The sequence below is a fragment of the Protopterus annectens genome, chromosome 7.part0 (genome assembly GCF_019279795.1).
Source record: "Protopterus annectens isolate FY-2018-M chromosome 7.part0, PAN1.0, whole genome shotgun sequence".
Taxonomy (NCBI): domain Eukaryota; kingdom Metazoa; phylum Chordata; order Ceratodontiformes; family Protopteridae; genus Protopterus; species Protopterus annectens.
The window spans coordinates 129,512,782-129,540,578 of NC_056739.1; the positions used below are offsets into that span (position 1 = coordinate 129,512,782).

The 27,797-nt window shown below is 38.6% G+C and overlaps 1 protein-coding gene across 1 annotated transcript in view; it reads right to left on the reverse strand.

Annotated features, from left to right (window-relative positions):
- Positions 1-539: 539 nt before the first annotated feature.
- The window catches only part of ZNF76 (zinc finger protein 76), an 870,184-nt gene continuing 842,926 nt past the window's right edge, over positions 540-27,797 (reverse strand). Inside the window, exons 14-15 of the mRNA XM_044076568.1 lie at positions 25,271-25,384; positions 540-6,893 (exon numbers count right to left, since the gene is read on the reverse strand). Coding sequence (XP_043932503.1) covers positions 6,801-6,893; positions 25,271-25,384 — 207 coding nt within the window. The 3' untranslated portion in view covers positions 540-6,800. The remainder of the gene's footprint in view (positions 6,894-25,270; positions 25,385-27,797) is intronic.

Consider the following 27,797-nt stretch of genomic DNA (forward strand, 5'->3'; position numbering starts at 1 on the left):
ACAAGGTGGAAAAACTCAAAAGTTATGACTTACTGTTACCTTCGCTGTATAAAAAAAATCAAAATAAATGGCGTGGGAGCAACTCTCAGCTGGTAAAGAATGACTACAATCACCCCCACCCACACTACAACCATTGATGCAAGGCTAGCAAGGAACATTTTGGAGTGTTGCGTTCTCTGGACAAAAAAAAGCCATATCTTCCCCTCCCCGGGGGGGGTTCATTTTTCATGGTCTTTGGTGACTACTTCAGGGGTAACAGTAGTGAACCACACTGGTGACAGAAGGGGAAATGAGGCACTGTGGCCGGTCAAGTAAAGGTTAGCGCCTAGGTAGGCAAGAAGAGGGCAAATAAAGATCCTTATCAAGATCAAGGTTTATTCATGAAAATGGCTCTGAAGGAAAGCATTACTGTTATAGTGCTGAGTACGATACTTTCCACACTGACCTCCGATTAGGTAGCTCAGACCTGCAAAAGGCACAAGAATATACAACATGAAAACAGTGCAACTTCAACAATTACAACACCAAAGAAGCTCATATAAGGTTTAAAAAAATTTATTGAATAAAAAGTTCTATGTACAATATTTTCAGTTTTATACATTAGAACAACCCTCATCCTCTGATGCAAGTTAATAGGTCTGTTTTCTACCATTCAGACACTCCACCCTGGCGTATCCACAGCCTTTAGGGTCATGTTTTGATAATCTTCCTGACTAATGTATGGCGCTCATCTACTGTCCATTTACTAGTTGCTTTGCAAATGAATAGCATTTTTAAAATGAGCATCAGGCTGTTATGTTTCTGCATGCTGTCAACCTGAAGATACAGTAACCTCTAGAACAAACATGTCACGTAGGGTCCAAAGATGTGTACAGCATGTTGCCAGGGAATTTACCTCAGTTGGACTAGGGTTCATACATGATGTGGTACTAAATGGTTCTCAGCACAGACAAGAATGCAAACTGTAACAAAGGGACAACCGTACACTTGCACACATCTTGTGGACCTTATAAAGGAAATGAGGGTGATGGGCAGGAACTGAAACAAGGCAGCTGGCTCAGCACATGAAGCTGAGTAGAGACAGAGTTGGGCTAAGCTATATTAAAGACCACATTCAATATCAGAAGTGGATCCTGCAAGCAGGACAAAGTCCATAATTCGGAATATTGGGAAACACGGGAAGAATTACTCCCAGTCCCTAGGACTGGACACATACTGGAAGCAACAAGCTACAATATGCAAAGTGAATGTACTAAATCACCAAAACAATGCATTTGTAAACAAATGCCCAAGAAAGTGCAAAAGCTGAGGGAAAAAAATGTCCTACCTGCAGCTAAAAGTGTGTATATGAAAAAAAAGATGTACACGTTTATCTCATCCAATAAAACTATAATTCAATTATAAATATGGTCTAAGAAAAAAATAAAAAATTAATACAGCACAAGTTCAATGAACTTTTATATCCCTGTAAGAAAACACCCATGTAACCACTAAACATGCCCTAATCACTTTTATGACACTGATTTAAACAAATGGATTTTAAGTACACTAAATGCTGAAGGAGAAATTAATCCCTTTCCCTGTTACATGATGTGCGCTGGAATGCAGCTAAATCTGAAAGTCGCCTTAAATGATCGTTGTGTGCCGATACTGGTTAATGCTTGCCACTTCATGTCTGCGTGCGGTGGGAACACATTTATAGGTTTTGTAAAATACAACTGATGTTCTGAGCACCTGTCAGTGTAGCCACCAACAGCTTAATTACACACTTATGAAACTACTGTAATTAAACCAGAGAAGTCAGAGGTATCACTATTCTAATATTCCTTTCACAGTAATTTAAGTTATGGAAAAGGCTCCAACTTAACAGCATAGTCCTTTACAGATGTTTTATGCAAACACTGGGATTGGTGATGTACCCTAAATGGGTCAGAAAGCTGGAGGACAAATGAAAAAATAAATATTTACAAGGAAGGGAAAGAACTAATCTTGCATAATTCAAACCAGGAAAGCACAAAGTGAGGTACAACTCATATGATGCATTACATTTCCTGCTGTTGCACATATACTAGGTTAAGTAAAGAAATATTGGCTGGCATGAAGCTAGAAAATAAACACATCTTGACCCTTTATTAGAAGTACAGCAAACTGCATTAATGAATACATTTAAAAAAAATGCAGTTTTGCCGAGACTTGGAAAATACAGTCAGGTTGCATCATCATTTTATATATCTCTAATGTGGCACTCTTGCTTTAAAGGTTCTTTAACTGGATTCAGGAAAAAAAAACAAATAAACAGCTCAGTTACAATTTTTTTTTTTTTACCTCAAAATGGCTAAAGTTTACAGGCCAACAAAATTCCACTACCTGAAGTAAGCACACATGCCAAAATCTCTATGAGCAGCAATAATATTCTCTTCTTGTATGAAAAGCTTGGCATACCTAGTTAAATAGATATTTTTTATGGTCAGTGTTATGCATTTCAACCAGAACAGCAGAGATCTTTGGCAATGGAATAATAAAAGCAGAATACAATTCAAAATCACTGAGAAGCCCCTTCACTACTGAACTGAGGAATAGCACACACCACACACGCACACTTTCTAAGCAGTTTTGTTTGTATTTACTTTTTAAACTTCCCATCATTGAAAATATGCATGATTTACTATGTCCAGAATTTACAGAAGTTCAGTGTTTATGAAACAAAGTGGGTAAAAGTAAACTCCACTTGTATTTAATAAAAGCTTTGCAGCTGATTAGTTTATTAAGTGATTTAATTTACAGTACTCCATTGCACATCGGAACACTGTTGCGGTTTTTGCCGCATTTCTGCTTAAAACTGGAATTATTTCCATATGTAATACAGCCCACAACAACATGCAGTTGCAGAGATGGGTGTGTGCTTTTTACACTACTGAGAGGTATTCATATGCCACATAGGCTCACCTTGTCTGTACATACAAAACTGGTATGCTGCTGTGACTTCAACGAATGTTTTACATCTGATTAGATGAAACGTCTTACTATGATACATTATAGCAGAACTAGTCCAATTTGTAAAGTGGAGTGCCTTTTTTTTTTTCAGTATGAAAAATCCAGAAGACTCAATTTTTTTTTAACAGGCTGTGCAGAAGCATAATTAGGGTAGGGTGAAGGCAGAAGGCAGCCACTGCTGGGACAAAGTGTTAGGGGTCATGATCAGGTCTTCAGTGCATTATAAATAATGCCAGTACTAAATTTGTAGTCTGAAATGAAGCAGCACTAAAGTACTCCATGTGTGACTTAAAAATAATACAAATAGCAAAGAGTCTGTCACACTTTTTTTTAGCATTTGCATTTTAAGTCTGAACTGAAGCACATTAGCACACCATTTGTGACATAAATGAGAACCAGACAAGGGAAGAGGGTGTATTTATTTTGCACTCAAATAGCGTGGATTTGCAAGAGGAGGACTATCTGTTCCTTAAATTAGGACCACTAGATTGAGATTGAATTTTTTTTTGTACTTGAACTTTAAGTTGAGGATGGGTTGTCAGATCAGAGGACAGCACCAGATCAGCTAGCTATGCCGCTGAGTCTGTGCTGAATTTCACAGCATCTGAGCAGAGGCTATACATGCCCAGATTCACAAACTGTACATAAACATTCATAGTGGCTCAGTTCAATCAGCTGTATTCCCACGCAGTGTACTTATTCGTGTGCAAAATGGTTATACTAATACATCTAAGGACAGGACTCGTCAACAGAGTTTTAAGACATACATCAGTAAAATTTAGTCTTAATAGGAAAGAAAAATATCTGCAATCATGTGATGGGCAACATTAACTCTGATAAACAAAAGATTTTATCCATGACACAAGACATCACAGATCACTTCATCAGCTAACCATAGTACACTAAATATTCCTGAATGTTCATTTTGCTTTGCATTAGGAAAAACAGCAAGTATGCCATTTTATGTCCTAAAGACAACTGAAATCTTCTGACAGTTACCTATTTGACCTTGGAAATATCTGTAGATATTTTCAAAGCAAGTTGCAAATGGGGTCATTTACATGTGTATGATGAAATGTGTACCCATGCACAGCGCTGGTGCTGGTGCTTGGCTACTGATTTAGACACTTAAACAGGGCTCACATAATAACATGGTTATGGGGGGGGGTGTGGTTAACCAGTGGTCTGATTACTTCTCCAAACAGTGCACAATGATATGCTGTAAGGTAAGCTCGCAAAAGTAGAGCAGCCACACTACCCTTCTTACATTTAGCATGGGTGTGCAATATACATACCCTGAGTGTTGGCAAACACATGGCAGTGCGGACATCCCCTCCTCAGCAGGAACACACGTCCATGACCTCAACAAATGCACAAAGAATGTAAAAAAAAAAAAGAGAAGAAAAAAATGGGGTAAAAGTAAGAGGTCCTCAAAAGATGAAATCAGCAGCCACCACTGTCTTTTATGAAAAGATAGGGGGAAAAAAAAGCTACTGGGAAGGATCCTCACATGCTACTGGGAATGATCCTCACATCCTTGGCACTCTACCTAGGAAGTAGACATGTAGTTTGAGGAAATGGTAGGACTCATTCTACCTTGGGGGGGGGGGGGCAATGTTACCCATTCTCCTGTGGATGAGGGAAAGGTGTGCACACTAAGTAAAGTTTGCACTGCTTTAACTTAGTTATATATATTTTCAGTTTTAGTAAAAAAAAAAAAAAAAACCTCACTAGTTGTTAGAATGGACTGGATACCACCATTAGAATAAAAAATGTGCTATTTCACTCATATCCATGTCTGTGCAGTATGTTTTATGTGGCGTTTCTTTAAACAACAGAAAAAATAGCATTTCACCCATCTAAAATAAAACATGGATCACTTAGACCAGTTAGCCTATTATTCTTAGATAGGTAATTTTTGCTTAGCTCTCTATACTATATAACAGGAGCACCTGTGCCTTTTTGCTTCTGGTGTGATGAATGCTTGTGACACAGTTATGCAAATAAGCAGTACATACTGGGTGGGCCTGTGCTAGAACTGATGTGGATGAATGAGTTTTTCATACTAACATACAGTATTTTTTTTATATTAATACACAGCATGACATCCCTTTGATAATAAAACAGGCATTGCTTCTTTCCAGAAAGTAGTCTCTCAATCCTGAGTTCAAAAGTGCTTCACTGTTACATTTCTGGTAACCCAAGGGGCATCTCGAAAAAAACATGCTGAATTTCACTCATATCTGTGTCTGCTCAGTAACTCATGTGTGGAGTTTCTTTAACTTCATGAGAAGATGTTATTCATTCCTCTGCATTTTAAAGTCAACAATATTACAAGCTAATCCTGTGTACAAGACAGAATGACAAAATCCTTAGTCTTACAACAGCAGGATTTTTAAATGTAGTCCATGCACTACTATTGCAACAGTTACATGGAACAGGCAGTGGATTAATTCAAATATATAGATCATCCTTATGCATGTATCATGCTGATACAGTAATTTTACAGTATCCCGACTTCAGGAAACATGTTTCATATAAAAAAATGGGGCAGAGGTAATGATGATGGTCCTGCTTTTCAAACAATCAAAGTGACTATATTTGAAGCTGACTTAAGTATTACTGCCAACAATTACTTCTAATGATGGTAAACCAGGGCAACGCCTAAAACCTTCAGGAAAGTTCTGGCAATGAATCACTATATTACTCCAGTGTGCAGCCAATGCCATTTTACAGGTTTTGCATTTTTTCCTCCACACTCAAAAACAGACTACCCAGGGCTCTGGGTAGGCATTGAGGAAAAAAAACACTGCAGACAATGAAAACAGAGTTGTTCAATTACTAGCCATCTTCTACAGAGTACTCCTTTGTATGGCTAAAATGACAACCACGGCTACCCTGCCCTTATTTCTGTGGCTCGTATTACTAAGATGACATGCACTGGTAAGAACTTCAGAATTTTCTATACTGCTCAGCTGCTCTCTGCCCTTAAGAAAGCCATGGTCCTGTCTCAGATCTGATCTACTGGGTCACCAGCAACAAAAACTACCACTGTGCTAAAGGATCAGCTTCAATGCTCCAACATTTAGTATCCGCCTGAAAGCATTAAAATAATCATCTCCCTCAACTTTGCAATTCTTTCCATGGCAGTATCAGTTGTGGAATTCAAACTCTAGTCCTCCCTCTCCCTACTGCATGCTCCTAGGAACAGCTCACCGGTGGATTCTTAAAGAAAACTGTGGGTCTTTCAATATTTTTAGAAAAAGAAAAACAAAAAATCTGACAACATGCAGAAAAATGTCACCTGTACAGTTTTAGTGAGTACATAAATGTTAAATTGCCTTATACCTGCAGTTCATTTCCTCACACAGATTTTACTATCAGTCAGATGGAAATTCTGTCCATCAGGCACTTGATAAAGTGCAATTTTCTTTTTTTAACCACATACCAGAAGTGTATGAAATATGACTAGACTATGAGACTCAACATTTCTCATATGACATATATGTATTAAATCCTTCTTTGCTCTGTCCAGCTTTTATAAAATCCTACTTACTACACAACAGCAGTACATGCAGCCAACTGCACACTCATTCTCTGATGCCTGATCTCCGAGGATTAATTGTTCCAAACTGTAAAGTGGAGGAAAAATAAATATCCAGTTATTTCAAATTCCATTAGAACCAAAGCTGTTGCTTCAGTTTCCCAGAAGAGCTTTAGTCAAAGTTCTGATAGGTGCTGTGTGCTGAGTGCTTTTGTCTGGTCAAACTAGCTCTGCATCCCAAAATCTCAAAGAGCTTCAGGTTTCAGCCACAACTGTCTTCTTCCATTGTGCCATCCTGTTGAATAGTTGCCGTTGCCAAACTAATGGCTTCCTCTAGAGTCTGTTGTTCTTCCAACTAGGAAACAGATGGGAAAAAAATTAGTCTTTACAGAGAACCTTTTCACTATGTAAACTCACAAGCCTGATCATATCAATGAATAAAACGTAGCTGAATGCCTTTTGTCTTTACTGAAAAAATATACGAAGCAATTGTTAGTGTACCACGCCAGTTCTCTCTCATTTTAATGCATTACAACTTGGCAGAATACAAAACATTTATTCTATTACACAAATATTTCAGTTGACTCAGGGTAGTAGAAAGCCTAGACACAGGATTTAACAACAGAACTAATTCATCTTATGATCTACAAAACATATATAACCAGTCCTGTACTGCTCCACTGTCAAAAAAAATCATCTACAGCTAGAATCCATTAGAAGGCTTTGCCTAAATAAAGACTTCAGCATAAACAATACACAGATGAATGAATGAAATGGGGGGATAATAACACCAAAACAGAACAACTGAACAATCTGTAACCAGCTGTGGTATCACAACCTTGGGTCATTGGAACTAACTGGTAAGAAAGTAGGAAAGATGACATAAGGCATCTGGGGCAGTTTGGCTCTGTGGTGCACAGTGATGGAGCCATGACCGTGACTAAGATTTGATTAGTGGCCCCAGCACTGGAGGAGCCAGGCAGAGAGGAAGATGAGTGGGGGTGTGTGTGCGCTTGCTTTTCTGGAGTAAGGGGAGGTTTTTGCAGGTACAACAGGAACAACATAGGGAAGTATAGTTTTCTCAGTCTTCATTAGAGAAATTAATTTCCATGCCTCAGCTTTAGTGGCTGGAGCCTTGCTGACAATGCCCCTTGTAGAACAGAGGGACAACCAGCAAGGTCAGCCAACTGCACATGTTCCCCACCTACTTCTGCCCAGCTGGATGTCTGCAGTGATCTAGGGTCATAAATTAAAAGCCCTTGAATCACCCCGATGACTGCCTTAAATAATGGCCCTTTTCTCGCCCTTGGTGATGAGGTAAAGAATGGGTCAACTTGACCAAGAGCAGGCTGATGACTGGTACGCAGTGGGGGCAAAATTAAGAGGTAGTTGGGGCAGAGTGGCAGCTTTCACATGGCTGGTGTAAAACATTCTGTCAGAAGGAAAGGTTATTGTGTAGGAGTTTTTCAATATCAGAATGACTGTCCGAGACTGTCTTCATGATCCTGAGACTACAGTGCATTGCTGTGAATCTCTACACTTCACTCTAAAATTCCAAAGATGCTAACAATGGGGACCAGCAATTTAACTGTGACAGCCACCCTGCCGGTGCCCTGAAGCAATGACAACCTACGAGCTACAGCAATAGGATATGATGGCACAATCTCTCCCCCTCCCCCCAAAAGTCCTAAAGTCTAATCATGTCAGTATCTAATGTCTGCACAAAAGTTCAACGGAATGATATGTCTGCATTCCAAGTGTGAAAACGTGGTAATTGATATTCCATACAGAACCTCTGCTCTGCTGATTAAGGAAAATAAAATGGGAATGGAAAATACCCAGTAAAAAAATGAATGTTGATAAAACTGTAATTACAAAAATTTGTTTATCTGTAAGTTGCAGGAGTACACGGAGTACATTAGTTGCTAAGCTGAATCGTAATGGCTAATCCTACTTATGTTTAATTTATTTCTGCACTTAGCATTCTTTGGTACATGCCACGCACTACAGCAAAGATTTAGAAGACAGACGTATGAAAAGCAGCTGGCTGATCAAGGGGAAGCTAGCTGTGAAAGTACTCACCATTTTTTCAGGTTTTAAGGACATTTTAGCAATAACCACTGGATCATAGGAAGTTACTAGGCTATTGGCCCTGAGGCTCTTATAAGCCTAGCCAAGAGTTTAGCCCATGTTTAGACAAGTCAGCACCCAAGGCCCCTGTCCAGCAGGGACACAGGTGGAATCCCAGGACTGTATTTTCTGTTTCCCATCCAGGTTGCGCTTAAAATGGGATAATGAAGTACTCTGACTGACATGGAGAGGGAGTCTATTCCGCAGATGGGGCAGTCTCTGGGACACAAATCTGTCCCGCCAACAAGTCCTATTGATGTCACAGATCAGGTTGAGGTCGCTCATGCAGGTTACTTGAGTGGAGCTCGAGTTGCAGATATGCAGCAGTCCCATCAAGATGGGGTCCGAGATTGCTTTGTATGCCAGACAGAAGTCACCTCTGAGGAGTCTGTATGAAACTGAATAGAGGGACAGGGCTTTTAGCCTATCCGTGTAGGGGAGAAGTTTGAAGCCCTGGATTCTCCTGGTGAGGAACCTCTGTGGTCTCTCCAGCTGCTGCATGTACTTTGTGAGGTATATGCCGAAAGGAGCATTGTAATCAATAACTGGCCTTATAAGGGAAGAATACAGGAATGTTACGACCTCCTTGCCCCTGGATGAGATACCCTTACTTATGAGATGGGCCATGTAGAAAGTTTTCCTTACAACGGAAGCAACATGGTGGTCAAAAGTCAGGTTGCTATCAACCTAGGTGCCCAAAAATGATTTTACCTGTAGGTTGCAGGAGTACATTGAGTGCGTCAGTTGCTAAGCTGAATCGTAATGGCTAATCCTGCTTATGCTGCTTAACTGATTTTTGCACTTATTTGATGATACTATGATTCTTTTTGGAAGCCTCCACTGCTTAAAATAATGAGAAAAATACATCTCAACAAAAATCCTATATTTGTCAAGATTGTTTATGTAAATTCACCCTTCTTTCTCACATGCATGTATATTCGTCACTATTTCAGCAATCACACTTGTGAAAGACATCTGCAAAACCAAACTCAGAAACAGAATTGCTTATATCAGATCTGAGCAGTTTGTCAAGTTTCCTCAAAAAGGACCTACCTGCACACATCAAGAAACATCAATTCCACCCTTGTCTTCTCTCTACCTAGTCCTTTATTCTTTAAGTCCTCCACTGTGATCAAACTTATATGCACAACACTTGCTGATGTACGTAATACCAGCACAGCTATCTATTCAGTGCCACCCGCTTAACAACAAAAGCTTGTACTTGTTATGGGCAACAATGATGGAAAAACTAGAAAGCAACAGCCTTGTACACACAAAGCAGGTACCTGGGCTTACAATGAGGGCATGCATGAACTAGCAGCAATAAAAGTAGAGCTAGCATGATCCAGCCTTTTAAGACTTAGAACCATCAACATGCTGATTCCCATTCTCTTCCCATCATGGTCGTCTACTATGTCAGTGACAATGAGAGGTCAGTGTCATATCGAATACTTCTGACAATCTGCATTTGTTAAAAGGAAAGGAATCTGTCACTGCACCATACTGCTCAACATTTACCTCCAAAGTTACACACAAAGCAAAAAATAATTAAGAAAATGGCAACAAATTAGGTTCATAGGTTGGTACTAGGCTACTGGCCCTAGGGCCTATACAAGCTTAGCCAAACAATTCCCCGGATATTTCTTCCCACAATATTTACTTCCCTGGACCCCTGTCTGGCAGGGCAACTAACGTGTGCCCCTGGGTAACTTTCCTATCTAAGAAACCAAACACCTCGCAAATACGGTATGCTCGGCCATACCATTACATAGTAAAACACCAGTGGCCAGCATTTGCAGCATATAAACACTTGGAAACAAAAATAATAAAAGTAGATATTTATTTAAGCATAAATGCAACAAAATTCAAACCGGTTTCGGCTATAAAGCCTTCATTAGTGAAAAAGCATTTGTGATGCCAATTATTTCATGAATATTTATAGAAACTGCCAACCAATGGAAACATGGTTTGGTCCATCCCAAACACTAATTTGCAGTCACATTCAAATCACTGTATACCCTTAATGTAATAGAGGCATTATAAACATAGTAATAGTACATCATATGTTGATACAGATTTCCACGAAAATACAACATGTAATAATTTATAAAGTTATATATTATACATAAATTTATTATTATACAGGCCCCTGATCAGAAATTCTTTAAAACTGCATCCAAAGTATAGTTATACACTGTAAGCAATGTAAAGGATCCACAGAAACATATAAACCTGCGGTATGTTAATATATAGTCTTTATCAAAATAACACTATAGTGTAAACATATAATTCTGTCACATAAATATAATATATCACAAAAACATTGGATATTCAATACCAGATACATAATAGACAGCCTCAACATGACAACATGCAACTGTATTCAACCAGTAGGGTTTGACAATAGTACATAATATTGAGACCCACATGATAATCTCACAAATATATTTTATAAAAAGACAATATGATATTAAAATACATTAATGTATGGCAAGATATGTTTAAGCAGGTAGATTCTGTTACCATTCACCTATAGGCTTAACAATGGCAGTATAGAAATCTAAGGGCCCTCATTATTATCTAGCACATATATACAAATAATATTTTGTTTGAAATATATCAGTATGCATAGACAAGGCATGAACAATGTCAATTGTATAATAAACCACATAGATGAAGGGCCCATATCTTATTTCCATAAACATAGTTCATAACTGTAGATATGTATATTCTTATTATATTTTAAACATTTCTTGTATGTATAATGGTTCCTGCATGTGTTTTCCCATTTATCTTTCACAAAAATATATTATAAGTGGTCATTAAGACCCGGGGGAAATAATGCCCCAAGATGAATGATCCAATATTTTTCTTTATGGTTCAAAATACTATGCCAACCCTGTTGATTGCTCCTATCACCAGTAATTTTGTCAATAATCATGAACATAAATCTAGCACTGGTATGTTTCAAAGTGTGTCTGTAGAGAGCATTAGTCTCTTTTTTGTTTCTGATGTCACTTTTATGTTCACTCATTCTTATTCTAAGTGATCTTGATGTTTGCCCTACATAAAATGCTGAACATTGACAAGTAGCTAAGTACACAACCCAGCTACTACTGCAGTTACCAAAGACTCTTAGATAATATACTCTACTTGGATTGGCACTAGTGAATTGTTTGAGTTTACTAACCTGGTTACAAGATCCACAATGCCCACATGGAAAAGTCCCCAAAGGTCGGTCTCCACCCATGGCCATCTGTTTATAAATAGCACCCCCACTTTCTTTGTGCTTATAGTGGGAGAACAGGCACCTAGCATTTTGCCCAGTCTACATGAGAACTGACATTTTGGTCCCAAAATATTTCTTAATTCTTCATTTGCTAAGAGTATGTTCCAATTAGAATCCAAAATGTTTCTGATTACATTATGATTTCGTCCATATGTAGTAACAAACCTCAGTGTATGCTCAACCCCTGTAGTTTTATGTTTTTTTGTATTGTAATAACATGTTCCTGTCCTGATTAGCAGACCATGTACTGGCTGCAAGTATATCAGATTTGTTATATCCCCTATCCAAAAATCTATTCTGGAGGTCCAATTTCGCTTCCTCAAAGTCATTTTGAGATTAACTAATTTGTTTAATCCGCAAAAATTGAGATTTTGATATGTTGCGGATGGTGTGGCGTGGGTGCATGCTAGAAGCATGGAGCAAGGTGTTATATTGTGGATATTTCCTATATGTCTTAGTACTTAGGGTATGATCGTCCTTCCTATAAACCGTAACATCCAAAAAATCAATGATGTCCAAGTTATATGTTACTGTAAACTCTATACCCCATATACTGTCATTCAAATATTCCACAAACTCTTGTAAATATGTGGAATCTGCACGCCACACCATCCAGCAATCATCCAAATATCTGCGCCATATGTCAATTTCAACCATATATAGATTATGTAATGGGTTGTAAATCATGCACTTTTCAAAGTATGCCATAAATAGATCTGCATATATGGGGGCAAAGAATGCCCCCATAGCAGTACCTTGAAGTTGCCAATAACACTCCCCTTGAAAGTAGAAAACATTCTTATTTAGCACATGTTCAGCCATACATACAAGTAGTGTATTGAACCCTGTTGGATATAAACCTGATTGTTCCAACCAGTATTGGAGTGCTTGTAAACCCGCCCAGTGAGGTATGCTGGTGTATAAAGATTTAACATCCAAGGTGCACATAAGCCAGTGTGGTTACAACTGAATATCTTCTATGATTTGCAGAAACTGAGTTGTGTCCTGCAATCGGGCCCTAACCACTGTAAGTAATGGTTTCAAATGTTGTGGCAAGAACACTGATAAAGGTTCTGTAAGGGAACCTATACCAGACACAATGGGTCTTCCCGCTGGTTTGGAAATGGATTTGTGTATTTTAGGAAGCATATATAAAATCTGTTTTTAGGGATCTGTTACTAATAAATGTTTGACCGTGTTATTAGTGATGATTCCTTCTTCTTCTGCCAAACTCAGGAAAGTGTCTACCTCTTTTTTAAAATTAGGGGTCGGATCAATGGGCATATGCATGTGACATCTGGTATTTGAAAGCTGTTCCTGACCCTCATTCAAATAGTAACCCATATTCATAACCACAGCCGCCCCTCCTTTATCTGCTGGTAATATAGCAATGTTATGATTGTTTCTCAGTTCTTCTAAAGCCATTTTTTCAGATAAAGAAATATTTTGACCCATAATATGAGATTCCATATGTGGAAAATGTAAATCCCTGGGGACTGATTGTTGGAATATTGACACATGTTTGTTCATTGGAGGTTGGAATTCAGATTTCCGAAATCTGAATTCATTAGATCTTTGAGATGTTTGAGAGGTCTGTTCTGAAAAAAACAGTTTTAGATTCAAGTTATGACAAAAGTTAATCGCATCTGACACGATACTGTATTCATTAGAAAAAAAGGCTGGTACAAATCCAAGACCTTTATTTAGTAACTTTTCTTGTTCTTCAGTCAATGCAACATCCAACAAATTCAAAACATTCTTGTATTCATTGTCAGTTATCTCAACAGTGTTTGTATCAATCCCTCTACAGAATCTATTCTGCTTCCCATGTTTATGTTTGCGGCCACCTCACCGCCTTTTTCTGCATCTAAAGGGTGTGCCGAGTTGGACTTTTTGCGCATAGGTGAATCCTGGGGCTGGACACTTTCATTGTCCGTGTAGGAGGATTTCTCCCCTGATGTCCTTGCAAAAGATCTATCATTAGGATTTCAAAATGGACCTAGGTCTCTTCCTAGTTCTACCCCTTGCTGTCCCCTGGCTGGTATCCACAAATCTAACCTACCTATGTGATTCAAATGGGCGTCCCCTTTGGTAATCATTGATATCCCTGTTGAATTTTTTAATTTTCCTCTCCCTTGTTTGTTTATCATAGTTGGCCAATTCTTTTAACAGCTTGATCACTGAGCCTTCATATATATAGATAATGATTCATATTTCTTGCATTCCTCACAGACTACTTTAACTTCCGACAAGTTAATATCAATCATTCTCTCATAATATGAGGCAAGAATTTTGACAAACATCATGGATGTTTGTTGTAATGCTGTGTTCCATTCTGTTGTTAGTCTCTCTTCAGATCTACCAACCAATGGCTGCAAACGTATTCTCAGACCCCTAGGGGCTATATCTTTATTGATATATGCACAAAATAATCTAAGGTGCCAAACATTTGCTCTAAGGTTTTTTAAACCCTTGCTTAAGTTACTGAAAGCCACATCACAGCCATCCGATGGATTGTTAATAGTGTCATTCAGATTACTGCCTGAGATGTCTATCCCAAAGACACCTATGTCATCCTGATCGGCACATAATCCTTGAAGAATTTTTTCCAAATCCATTCGAATTTGTAGCTATCAAAAATATAAAATAAATTGGCCAAATCAGTATATTGGGCCCAGAAATATTGGTCAAGCTGCCAACTAAATCTGCCACTTATTAATCAATTTCTAATGTAAGAGAACAAATATAGAAAAGGGTAGATCATTGATACCAAAGAGCTGATATACTAAGATTAAGGATATCAGCCAGAGAACAACAACATTTCAAAGTCCAAAAAGAGAACTAGCCCAAACTAACAGCACATACGTTTGACATTAGTTCCTATTCCCAATAATATTCATAGAGTATCAGAAAATCAGTGTTTCTATTGCATATAAAAAACACATGACGTTATAAGCCAAGTCTGGAAACTGTATACAATAAGTTTAAGTACCTATGTCTTTTAGATTTAGATATTAATAAAATAATCCAATCCTATGAAATTGGGATCTTCTCTAGTTATTCATAAGTTCTATATAGATACTCTGTCCATAAAGATAAGACATCTCCAAAATATAGCATGAAATATTACACAGGAAATGACTAGTAGATAGCTTGAAGATCCTAACAATTCAACCATATGATATTCCTATTGATTTAATTTCTTCTTCTAAAAGATCTATGCTTATATATCATAGGTTATTCAACTTATACAATATGAACAACCAAGGTAGAAGACAGTGGATTAAACACAATCACATATTCTTTTCTGGTGTAATTATATTGACCCGTCTCTAGATCTTGAGATATCTCACTCCACCCTGTATGACTGTTTTTTTAGTAACAGCAGTGTCCTTTACTTTGCATGTTGTCATGTTGAGGCTGTCTATTATGTATCTGGTATTGAACGGAATATATAGAACAATGTTACTATATGATATTCACAATAACTGAATGGATTTAGATACATGCATACATCAAACTTATGTTATATAACAGTTTTCAACTGTTCTGTGTATGTTTATATTAAGTAGTTTAAGTAGGTTCCACATTCATAAATGCACTCAAAACATGTCAAAAAATATTGGTTTGAGTCTACTCTCTAGGTGACAGGTCCGAATTACAGCCCTAGCCAAAATATATAGAGTTCACCTATTCAAAGATAGGTCATGCATCACACAAAACGTTTGTATAGTGAAAACACTAATTCCCTTTTTAAAAGTTATACACATAATGCCTGAACCTGGCAGACCATAAGCATTCAATAAGAAGAAGTTTTGCTTAACTAAATATGAATATTGGGTTAATATGGAAAGAAAAAAATTTATAATGCACAATGCTTCCTTAGTACATAAATTCCTTCCAACAACCATCAGAAATAGGAACAAAAATGCCTCATTTTTCCAAGTCCATATTTTCAAACTGTTACTCTGATAAAGTTCTAGTCCCCTCATTGTTAGCTGGCCCTGCTGTAACTTTTGCCTTGTTTGTATGAGATACCAAAAGCTTTTTTCAAAACACAGTACCTGATATTCCGTAAGTTCTAATTCCTGTACAGTCAAAAACAGATAATACTTCTCTGCTCAACCCCGTGTCTCAATGAAAAGTGATCTGTTAAACACCAAAAACAACAGGTAGACCCATATATTACCCAAAGTGTACTTGTTCTTTGTAAGAATAAGTAATCCATAAAATGGCCGCCCAGCGTCATTCATAGGATCATTTCAATGTTATAGTTACACCAATACAACCAGGTTGTTCCAAACTTCGACACCACACCAAAATAAAACAAAATGTAGAAAAAAGTAATTACTGGCTTAGATCCTTAAATTACCGAAACGTGTATCAGATACTGTTCCTGCAAAACGTCTACGCCAAACATTAACACCCGTTTTTATAAATCCAACTGGAGGGATGTAGTTAAGAGTAGATTCAAAAAGATGATGCCTCTATAATGATATATCGCCACAAGTAGGTTGCCAAAGGTTGGTTTCCAAAAGTATATGTGGAAGAAATCCTCCTACACGAACAAAAGTTTAAGTGCTGCAGCCCAACAGTGAAGCCCACACACGACACAAAAACCCAAACGCCCCGCAAGTACGGTATGCTTGGCCATACCATAACATAGTAAAACACCAGTGGCCAGCATTTGCAGCATATCAACACTTGGAAACAAAAATAATAAAAGTAGATATTTATTTAAGCATAAATGCAACAAAATTCAAACCGGTTTTGGCTATCCAGCCTTCATCAGTGAAAAAGCATTTGTGATGCCAATTATTTCATGAATATTTATAGAAACTGCCAACCAATGGAAACATGGTTTGGTCCATCCCGAACACTAATTTGCAGTCACATTCAAATCACTGTATACCCTTAATGTAACAGAGGCATTATAAACATAGTAATAGTACATCATATGTCTGATACAGATTTCCACCGAAAATACATGTAATAATTTATAAAGTTATATATTATACATAAATTTAATATCATACAGGCCCCTGATCAGAAATTCTTTAAAACTGCATCCAAAGTATAGTTATACACTGTAAGCAAAGTAAAGGATCCACAGAAACATATAAACCTGTGGTATATTAATATTTGGTCTTTATCAAAATAACACTATAGTGTAAACATATAATTCTGTCACATAAATATAATATATCACAAAAACATTGGATATTCAATACCAGATACATAATAGACAGCCTCAACATGACAACATGCAATTATATTCTATAAACTACTTAATATAAACATACACAGAACAGTTGAAAACGGTTATATAACATAAGTTTGATATATGCATGTAGGAGAAGTTTGTTTGTATGAAGAAATGTATTCATTGTAATAAACGAAAAGCGCTTAATCTTATTACAAGTGTTGTTCTTTTTGTGCTGCATTGTGGTTGCATCGTGGTTTCTTCCTTGTTTTTGGATTATTAGTTCGTGTTTTGCTTGTGTTTTTTACCATACTTTGAAGAGTGCATGACTTACAACCCATTACATAATCTATATATGGTTGAAATTGACATATGGCGCAGATATTTGGATGATTGCTGGATGGTGTGGCGTGCAGATTCCACATATTTACAAGTGTTTGTGGAATATTTGAATGACAGTATATGGGGTATAGAGTTTACAGTAACATATAACTTGGACATCATTGATTTTTTGGATGTTACGGTTTATAGGAAGGACGATCATACCCTAAGTACTAAGACATATAGGAAATATCCACAATATAACACCTTGCTCCATGCTTCTAGCATGTACCCACGCCACACCATCCGCAACATACTAAAATCTCAATTTTTTGCGGATTAAACAAATTAGTTCATCTCAAAATGACTTTGAGGAAGCGAAATTAGACCTCCAGAATAGATTTTTGGATAGGTGATATAACAAATCTGATATACTTGCAGCCAGTACATGGTCTGCTAATCAGGACAGGAACAATACAAAAAACATAAAACTACAAGGGTGAGCATACACTGAGGTTTGTTACTACATATGGACGAAATCATAATGTAATCAAAAACATTTTGGATTCTAATTGGAACATACTCTTAGCAAATGAAGAATTAAGAAATATTTTGGGACCAAAATGTCAGTTCTCATATAGACGGGGCAAAACACTACGTGCCCTGTTCTCCCACTATAAGCACAAAGAAAGTGGGGGTGCTATTTATAAACAGATGACCATGACTGGAGACCGACTTTTGGGGACTTTTCCATGTGGGCATTGTGGATCTTGTAACCAGGTTAGTAAACTCAAACAATTCACTAGTGCCAATACAAGTAGAGTATATTATCTAAGAGTCTTTGGTAACTGCAGTAGTAGCTGGGTTGTGTACTTAGCTACTTGTCAATGTTCAGCATTCTATGTAGGGCAAACATCAAGATCACTTAGAATAAGAATGAGTGAACATAAAAGTGACATCAGAAACAAAAAAGAGACTAATGCTCTCTACAGACACACTTTGAAACATAGCAATGCTAGATTTATGTTCATGATTATTGACAAAATTACTGGTGATAGGAGCAATCAACACGGTTGGCATAGTATTTTGAACCATAAAGAAAAATATTGCATCATTCTTCTTGGGGCATTATTTCCCCCGGGTCTTAATGACCACTTATAATATATTTTTGTGAAAGATAAATGGAAAAACACATGCAGGAACCATTATACATACAAGAAATGTTTAAAATATAATAAGAATATACATATCTATAGTTATGAACTATGTTTATGGAAATAAGATATGGGCCCTTCATCTATGTGGTTTATTATACAATTGACATTGTTCATGCCTTGTCTATGCATATTGATATATTTCAAATGAAATATTGTTTGTATATATGTGCTAGATAAAAATGAGGGCCTTAGATTTGTATGCTGCCATTGTTAAGCCTATTGGTAAATGGTAACGGAATCTACCTAATAGGCTGCTTAAACACATCTTGCCATACATCAATGTATTTTAATATCATATTGTCTTTTTATAAAATATATTTGTGAGATTATCATGTGGGTCTCAATATTATGTACTATTGTCAAACCGTACTGGTTGAATACAGTTGCATGTTGTCATGTTGAGGCTGTCTATTGTGTATCTGGTATTGAATATCCAATGTTTTTGTGATATATTATATTTATGTGACAGAATTATATGTTTACACTATAGTGTTATTTTGATAAAGACTATATATTAACATACCACAGGTTTATATGTTTCTGTGGATCCTTTACATTGCTTACTGTGTATAACTATACTTTGGATGCAGTTTTAAAGAATTTCTGATCAGGGGCCTGTATAATATATAACTTTATAAATTATTACATGTTGTATTTTCGGTGGAAATCTGTATCAACATATGATGTACTATTACTATGTTTGTAATGCCTCTATTACATTAAGGGTATACAGTGATTTGAATGCGACTGCAAATTAGTGTTTGGGATGGACCAAACCATGTTTCCATTGGTTGGCAGTTTCTATAAATATTCATGAAATAATTGGCATCACAAATGCTTTTTCATTGATGAAGGCTGGATAGCTGAAACCGGTTTGAATTTTGTTGCATTTATGCTTAAATAAATATCTACTTTTATTATTTTTTCTTTCCAAGTGTTTATATGCTGAAAATGCTGGCCACTGGTGTTTGACTTTCCTATCTCCCATCCAATCGTCAAGGTTCCTTTTGAAGAGGGCCAAGGAGGCGCTCTGCTTGACATGTATGGGCAGTCTATTCCATAGTATGGGGAGTCTCGAGGTCAGGAACCTATCCCTCCAGCATGTTGTGTTCATTGTGATGACAAGGTTTAGATCCCTGGAGCGTGTGGCTCTGAGGAATTGGGATTTCTTTAAGTGGAGCACGTCCAACAGCTCAGGGTTTGACATGGCCTTGTATGTTAAGCAGAGATCGCCACTGAGTAGACGATATGCCACAGAGTATATCTGGAGTTTTTTTTAGATGGTCAGCATAGGGCATCTGCTTTAGGCCTGTGATTCTTTTAGTGAGGTATTTCTGCGGCCTTTCCAGTTTTTGCAGATGTCTTGTGAGGTACATACCAAACTCTATAATGGGTCTAATGAGGATGTGTACAGTGGGACAATGACCTCCTTTTTTCTGGATGAAAAGCCCTTAGTGAGGAGGTGTACCACAAAGAAGGATTTCCTGACTGTTGTGGCGATGTGGTTATTGAAGGTGAGACCACTGTCCACCTGTGTCCCTAAGTCTCTCATCACACTTTGTGTTTATTGTACTGCCACCTATGTGGTAATTCATGGGTACATGTTTTTTTTCCCAAAGGTGACAACTATACATTTCTTGGCATTAAGCTTGAGCCCATGGCTCTGACACCAAGCATCTATTTCTGTAAGGCCCTTACGTAGAATATCCACATCATTTGGGGATTCAGTAATGGCTCCCGGTTTGCAGTCATCTGCAAACTTTGTTAGCCAGAATCCCTTAGTGTTGGCCTGTACTTCAGAGAAGTAGATGCCGAACAAGAGCGGTCCCAGGACTGAACCCTGAGGTACTCCACTTGTCTGGAGCTGGATTTGGGAGTAAGCTACTTTTACAGTCTGGGTTCTGTCAGTAAGCCAGTTGGCAACCCATCGAGTGACATAGGGATTTATGCCCAGCTTAGTAAGTTTATCGATGATTCCAGAGTCAGGGATGGTGTCGAAGGCCTTGTCGAGGTCCAACTAGGCTGTGTGGACCACCTTACCCTTGTCCACACCTCTGGAGACTGATTCGAAGAAGTCAATCAGGTACAGGAGACGAGATCGGCCCTTCACAAACCCAAACTGGGTGGGGTCCAGTGTTTGAAGGTTGCCAATGTCTTTGTTTATAAGTTTCATGATAATGCGTTCCATGCCTTTGCAGATCAGTCTCATAGTTCCCAGGATCCAAGGTGGATCCCCCCTTGTGGAGTGGGACAACTGTAGCTTTGTGCCACTCAGTGGGCATGAAGCCTGAGGTGAGGCTATGATTAAACATGACACTTAGGTGGGGTGCTAGTTCATTTTGTAGTTCATGTAGTACACAGCCTGGGGTGTCATCTGGTCCCATGGATGCTGTATTCTTAGCTTTGGAGAGTGCGGTTTCTACCTGTGTGGCCGTGATTACCAGAATTTGGCAATCTTTTGGTATTGAGATGGGCCCTTTAGAGGGTGAGGGGGGGTGAAGTTGGCACTAAATCGATCTGCCAGGATATTGGCAATATCCTTGGGATCAGTATATCTAATGCCATTCTGTTGTAGCTCAGAGCAGATCTGAGCATTGTCATTTAGATTCCTGACATAACTATATTATGCCTTGTGGTTGTCTTTGGAATCTTTGGCAATTTTATTTTCGTAACTAGCTTTGGAGGATTTTTTGAGGGATCTCAGCTTCTTACTGAGGCTGGTAAGGGAGTTTTTTGCATCCTGGGATTTTCCTCTTTTCTGCAACAATTTCTTCCTTCTGTTGTATAGTTTTTATGGCAGGGGACCACCAGATTGGCTTCCTTTTTTTGGAGGAGAGTGTCTTGGTTCTATTTGGGATGGCACAATTCATGCATGAGTTGATGTGCTCATACAGTGCCTTAGTGTAGGATTCAGCAGTAATACTTTCAGCTCCCGTCTGCATGGGTGCCATGAAGTTTGTCACTTCTGACTTAAGTAGCATGAATTTGGCTTTGGAGAAGTTTTTTTTACAGAGGTTTCCTTACTGGGGGGGTGGGGGTGGGATATGGATGTCAAGGGTGATTTGCTTATGGTCAGACCTGACCAATGAGGGGGTAACCACTGGTCTGGAACATCTATCCTCCATGTTGGTAATGACCAGGTCTAGGATAATGGGGCCCTTAGTGGGAGAATGGATTAGTTGATCCAGGGCATTGGAATTTATGAATTCCAAGAACCGTTGGGAAAAGGTGTTGGTATCCGAATAGTTTTCCCAGTTAATGGCAGGGTAGTTGAAATCACACAGTATTAGGGTGTTTGGTTGTATCTTAACATTTTCCAGTATGTTTAGAAAGGTGTAGTGGGAATCTTGGGGCATGGTGGAGGATCTGTAGCAAGCTACAATTTGGATTGCAGTCTTACCTAGTGTTAGTTGCACCAGGAGAATTTCAGATGCATTGTGTTGGGCAACTAGCCTGTAAGTGTGAATATCCTTGGTGAATATGGGCACTCCTCCACCTTTAGTGTTTCGGTCTTGGTTTGGTGGCCGAAAGGTGTGGTAAGAGTTGTAGCCTGGTATTGCAGGGGTGCTCTCTTGAGTCTTGAACCCGGTCTCAGTTACTGTACATATATATCAATGTTCTCAATTTTTAGGAACACCTCGATAGAGTGCATTTTGAGGTTTAGACTTCTAGCATTGAGTAGCATTATCTTCAGATTTTGCATGCATGTATCTATTACAGTGGTGGTTTTGTCCTTTGAACCATGCCTAAAAAGGCACTATATGGGTGGCAAGAGCTTTAGCCAGTAACCTGAATCTCAGGGGTGACAGGTGCAGACCATTTCTGGCAAAGCATTGTGGTTTGTCGATCATGTCGTCCCAGGCAGACAGATACTGGATCCCCTTTGAATGGCACCAGAAGCTTAGCCAATTGTTGAAGTCAATCATTTTGTCCTTATACTGTGGTATCATTCTGGGTGAAGGCAGGATGCTACTCAGGGCTAGGGTCATACCTGCCTGGGCCACATGATCCGAGAGCTCTTCCGTCTCTCTTTTCATGTAGTGCAGGGAGGTACGTCTCAAGTCATTCACTCCAACATGGACAATGACAGTCGTATTTGTACTTGTTGTGGAGTGACTTGAGTGCATGCTTTATGTGGCGGATCCTGACACCTGACAGGCAGCTGACTGTAATTTTCTCCTTGCTCAGCCTGGTGAGTGGGACATCAGTGTGCTTGACTATAGAGCTACCTATGACTAAAGTGTTGGGTACATTTGTCTTGCCTTAGGGGCTGTTGTTGGGTGGCACACTGGTGTTGTGAGCTATGTGTCACTTTGGTTGTGACTGGTGTTTGTTTGCGTTTCAGCTTCGGAGCTCCTTGTTGCTTGGGCAGGTTAATGTTACGGGCCTCTGCATATGTGGGTTTAGTGTTGCTATGTATGGGTGTTGATGGTGTGGGTTTTGAAGGACTATGTGTTGCTTGTGGTGTAGTTCAGGTGTTAACCTTCTCCTCTTGACTGTCTAGCACAATCTTGGTTGGAGAGAGCTTTGCTTCCAGTTTGGCTATGTAAGTGCATTTCTCACAGGTTGTAGTGTTGAGTGGTAGGAGGAGAGGGTTGTCTGTGTACATGAGGCAGTTGCTGCATTGCCCCAGTATGCCCAGATTCACCAGGTGGACAGGAGAAATCACCAGAAGCTGACCCTTGGACATGCCTGTTTAGGTGCTTTTCTTTGTAAAGTACAAGAGCTGTTTTCCCTTACCTTTGCAAGGTACGTTGCAATTATTGGCTGTTTAGTGCCTACGATTAATTTCTCCTTATTAACAAGAAGAGCTGAGTGCTTGTATCAGTTTCAGGCTTCTTAGTGCTTTCCAGCAGGTTCTAGAGCAAGTGCTAGTCACAGGGGTTCAGATTTTAGTGCTACTACTGAGAAACCAGCTAGTTCTAAGGGGAAATTTGAAGAGCAGACTTTCTGGCACCTGGAATACTTTAACTGTAGTCCAGCAGTGCTGCACGATGTGAAAAATGCACAAACACACGCATTTTTAAGCCAGAAAGTTGAAAGGGATAGAAATCAGCCCAAAATGGCTAATAAAATTACCATTTCAGAGCTGGAAATCACTCCTCTATTGTTAGATAGGTAGTACAATGCTCACCACTCCCACTGGTAAGACTTCCCTCTACCACAGCAAGGTCTCGATAGCTCTGAACACAGAAAATAAAGTCCTGAAACCAGCAAAGCCTGGGATTTGGACTACACTAGCTAGGAAAGACAGGAAAAAACAAACAATAGTATTTTTTTTATTAAAACAGGCTAAACGATGCAATAATACAGTAAATAAACACAGAAAAGGCTAACGCACTTGAGTGTGCAGCCCTAAACAGTAAATGCAATTAAAACTCTACAAAATTAGCAATTTACAACTTTTTTGAATGAAGCAAGGCAAGTGCACAACTGAAAACAATTTAAGAGGCAGTAATACAGTAGAATAAGTAGATAGTCTACATATACAGAAAAGTCTATATATACAGAAAAGCAGCTAAAACACACTAAAACAATTCAGATGCAGTGCAGCCTAGAGCACTTGAGTTGTAGCAATATTAAGGCAAATACAGTTTTAATAAATGCACTAAAATATACTCTATTTCCAAAATGTTTGAGAAACAATCAGAACACAAGGAGATTCAGGCAATTTTTTTTGTAAGAAAGGGAGAAAGGAGGAACAGAAGGAAAGAAACTAAGTGCTTTTGCTGGTGCTGTTAGCTTGGAACCCCTTAAAATAATTTCCAGTTTTAGAAGGGATGGAACAAAAGTTGTTTGTCTTTCGGCTTTTTCCCAGTAAGGGGCCACCACAGTGAAACGCCAGTCTGCTAATGATTGGCAGTAGATTTTTTTTTTACAAAACGCCGAGGTGCCAGCTCGATGCCCAACCTTCAACGAAGACACGCCCATTTACGCACGCATGTCTTTCGAACGCTACCCAACAGCGGGGAGGACATGCAGACGCCACACAGAAGGCACTCCCAAGCCAAGCCGAGAATCGAATGGGAGAACCTCTTGCTGTGAGGTAACAATGCTACCGCCGTACCACCGCGGCATAGGATGGAACAAAAGTATGAGAACAAGTTAAGGATGACTCTGAAATGTGGAGAGTTGAGAGGTCTGCACTACACCTTTTTAGCGTATTTATTTTTAGCTTTGTATACCCTATACCGCTCTGTAACAAATTTTCATTTTATGGAATCGGAATCTATAGGCATCCCAGTGCTTATGTGGAAAGTATTTGCTCTTGCTATGCTCTCAAATCCTCATCCAGTGCAGACATGCACTGACATGTAACATGTTCTACGCTAACTGATACAAGCATCTTGATGGGATATGCCCAGTTATATCCAGCAGAACTTGTCCTTTCAAGCTTTTGCTGAGGGCCTACCACACAGAGAGAAGTCCCATGGTATGCCCAAGAGAAGGAAAACACTATATCAGATATCCTTCACTCACAATGATACCAGAAATGCGCACACTGCTTTAAAGCAATGCTCTGTCTCTACACAGCTAGTGCAACCTACTGGAAAACAGATTAACAGACCTACCTGTACTGCAATCTGTGTGCCATTTGCTGTTGCTAGTAAAGCCACCTGCTGATGATGCAGTGTAGTCACCGAAGAATGACCAGACAGCGCCCCTTCAGATGTCACTAAAGCAACCTGTTAAGACAGTAATAATATTCACATGTGAATTATAAATGTATTCTGTAAAATTAACTTTAATCCAGTTTGGTAGCTGTCAGCAGGCAATATTGTTCAGTGGTAAAACTCATGAATTATGAAAAAATTACACTCCAGAATGTTAAATCAACAAATGCAATGCTGTGCAGATCTCAGCAACCCATTAAATCCAACCACAGGTCCCACACTGCAGTGAACAGGCAACTATGCTTAATAGACCTTATGTTAAATAAAATTAATTACTTACAGGGTTTGTCTTCCATCCTAACGAGTCATATTAGCAATGTGGCACTCTGTGCACCTCCCCCAGCAAAGGTGAAGCCAAACAATAGTGCCAGTTATTCCCAGAATAATGTTGGTCTAGCAGGGCTACTAGAAATTAAATTCACAGACACTGAATCGAGAGACTATTTCAGGTATGACCCAAGAAAAATGGCAATTAAAAACTGAGAAACTGGAAGCTCTGTTTTATAGATATGGATAGCAAGATACAAGCAGTTCAAATGTTTTAGTCCCTTTAGTTATATGCACAGGTCAGGCACATTTTTTATCAACCCGAAGAGAAGTTGTGGATAGCAATTAAAGAGCAGAATTTTTTTATCTGGGAGGGAAAGATGGCAAGAGTTAAGTGGGATAACCTGATTCTTCTAATAGAACAAGGCGGTCCGGGATTACCCAATTTGAAGGGGTATTTCAGAGCTATACAGTTAAGGCTGCTATAAATAGCACAAGCAGCAAACTACAATTCAAAGTGGAAAGAGGAGATGATGAAATAGGGGGAAGCTCAAGAAACAAGGAAAGACTGGGGTTTTGAATGCAGATCATTAAAATAACAATAACCATACAGAATATTCTATCCATAAAGTAAAGAAAGTATTCAAAGAACTAAGCCAACATGGGAATGGAGAAAGCAGATTTTGCAGATAGGGATGAATGCAATTAGAGATACAGACAATAAGCAAGAAGGGGCTGGGGTGAAATTTATTGGAGAAAACTGGCAAACAAATCAAGGTATTGGGAGCACATTATTACAGACGGAAAGGGAATAGGTTGGGAAAAGGCCAAGAATGTATTTGTACTGTAGGGTAGAGACTGCCTTCCCTATCAAGGATTGATATCAGGCTATAGGCAAAGAGAAAGAAATAGGGGGATCCTAAGTGAAAAAAACAGCACTGGTAAGAGTTTTTAGTAGAATCTAGAACAGAAGCTGCAGTTAAAAAAAGAATAATTAATACAGCATATAAAATATTGCATGATAACTAAGAATCGATCAGAGGAGGTTAAAAGGGATTAGGAAGAGAGATTGGATAAGCAGTTCACAAAGAAACAATAGGGCATGTATGTATGTCTTCAAAATATGCAACAAAGTCTAGAAGATTTAGGATATTTGCTTGGAAGTGTTAACACAGGTATTTTTTATACCCCAAGATGACTTTGTCTCAGGTAGACAGCAAATGTTGAAGGTGCGATGGGGAAGAAAACAGGTAATTTGGAACATATTTTCTGGGAGTGTAATGAGTTGGCAGAATTTAAAAATTCCCTGCAGACTATTCTATCAGAAATACAACATGAGCTAATTGCTATGACTAAGGAAATGATTTTAGGCTATAATACAAAATTGGTATTGCCTACACATGGTAAGGCCTTTCTGAGTCTAATTATGGTGGCTGCCAAAAAAACAACTACTAGAAAATGGAAATCAAAGTCTAACCCCTATTTACTAGAAGAAGCAAATATAGTAACAGACATAAAACAACGGACATTGGGATCTTTAGAAAAGGGTAGGAGCAAATTACACAGGAAACATGGGAATTGTGGGAACAAGCCATACAGGGGAGGAATGAGGTTTAAAAGAAGGCAGGATTTGAATGAGCTATGTAATGCTTGACTGAGAGTGACTGGATAGATTATAAGTGATGGATAATGTTTCCAACTAAAATTATGTTAATATGGTTTGTTTTCATTTATATAAATAGTGATAATTTAATAAAAGTTTCTTTTTTTATTAAACAAGGAAAATGGCAAGCAAGAGTACACTAACAATTCCATTGGCACGAGGGCACAAGAACACTGATTTTGACATTGACACAGGCAGTATAGGAGCAGGGATCAGACCCAGCATCTGAGGAGCTGACTTGCAAGGGAAGATTATAGTGACTAACGGCTAGGTCTCCTGCCATTGGCAGAAGGCGACCATTTTTAGTACATTCTGAAAGATGGCCTTGGGTGCAGTAAGTGTTTGCTGAGCTTTTTCACAGAAACGTGCAGTGGTTAAGGGGCAGTTTGTCCGTACTGCACGTATGGTTACCCTATGGGAATATTTTGTGTTGGAATGTCACAAATTTAAGGACATGTTCTACTTACGAGGATATCCTCTACAGTTTATTGAGAA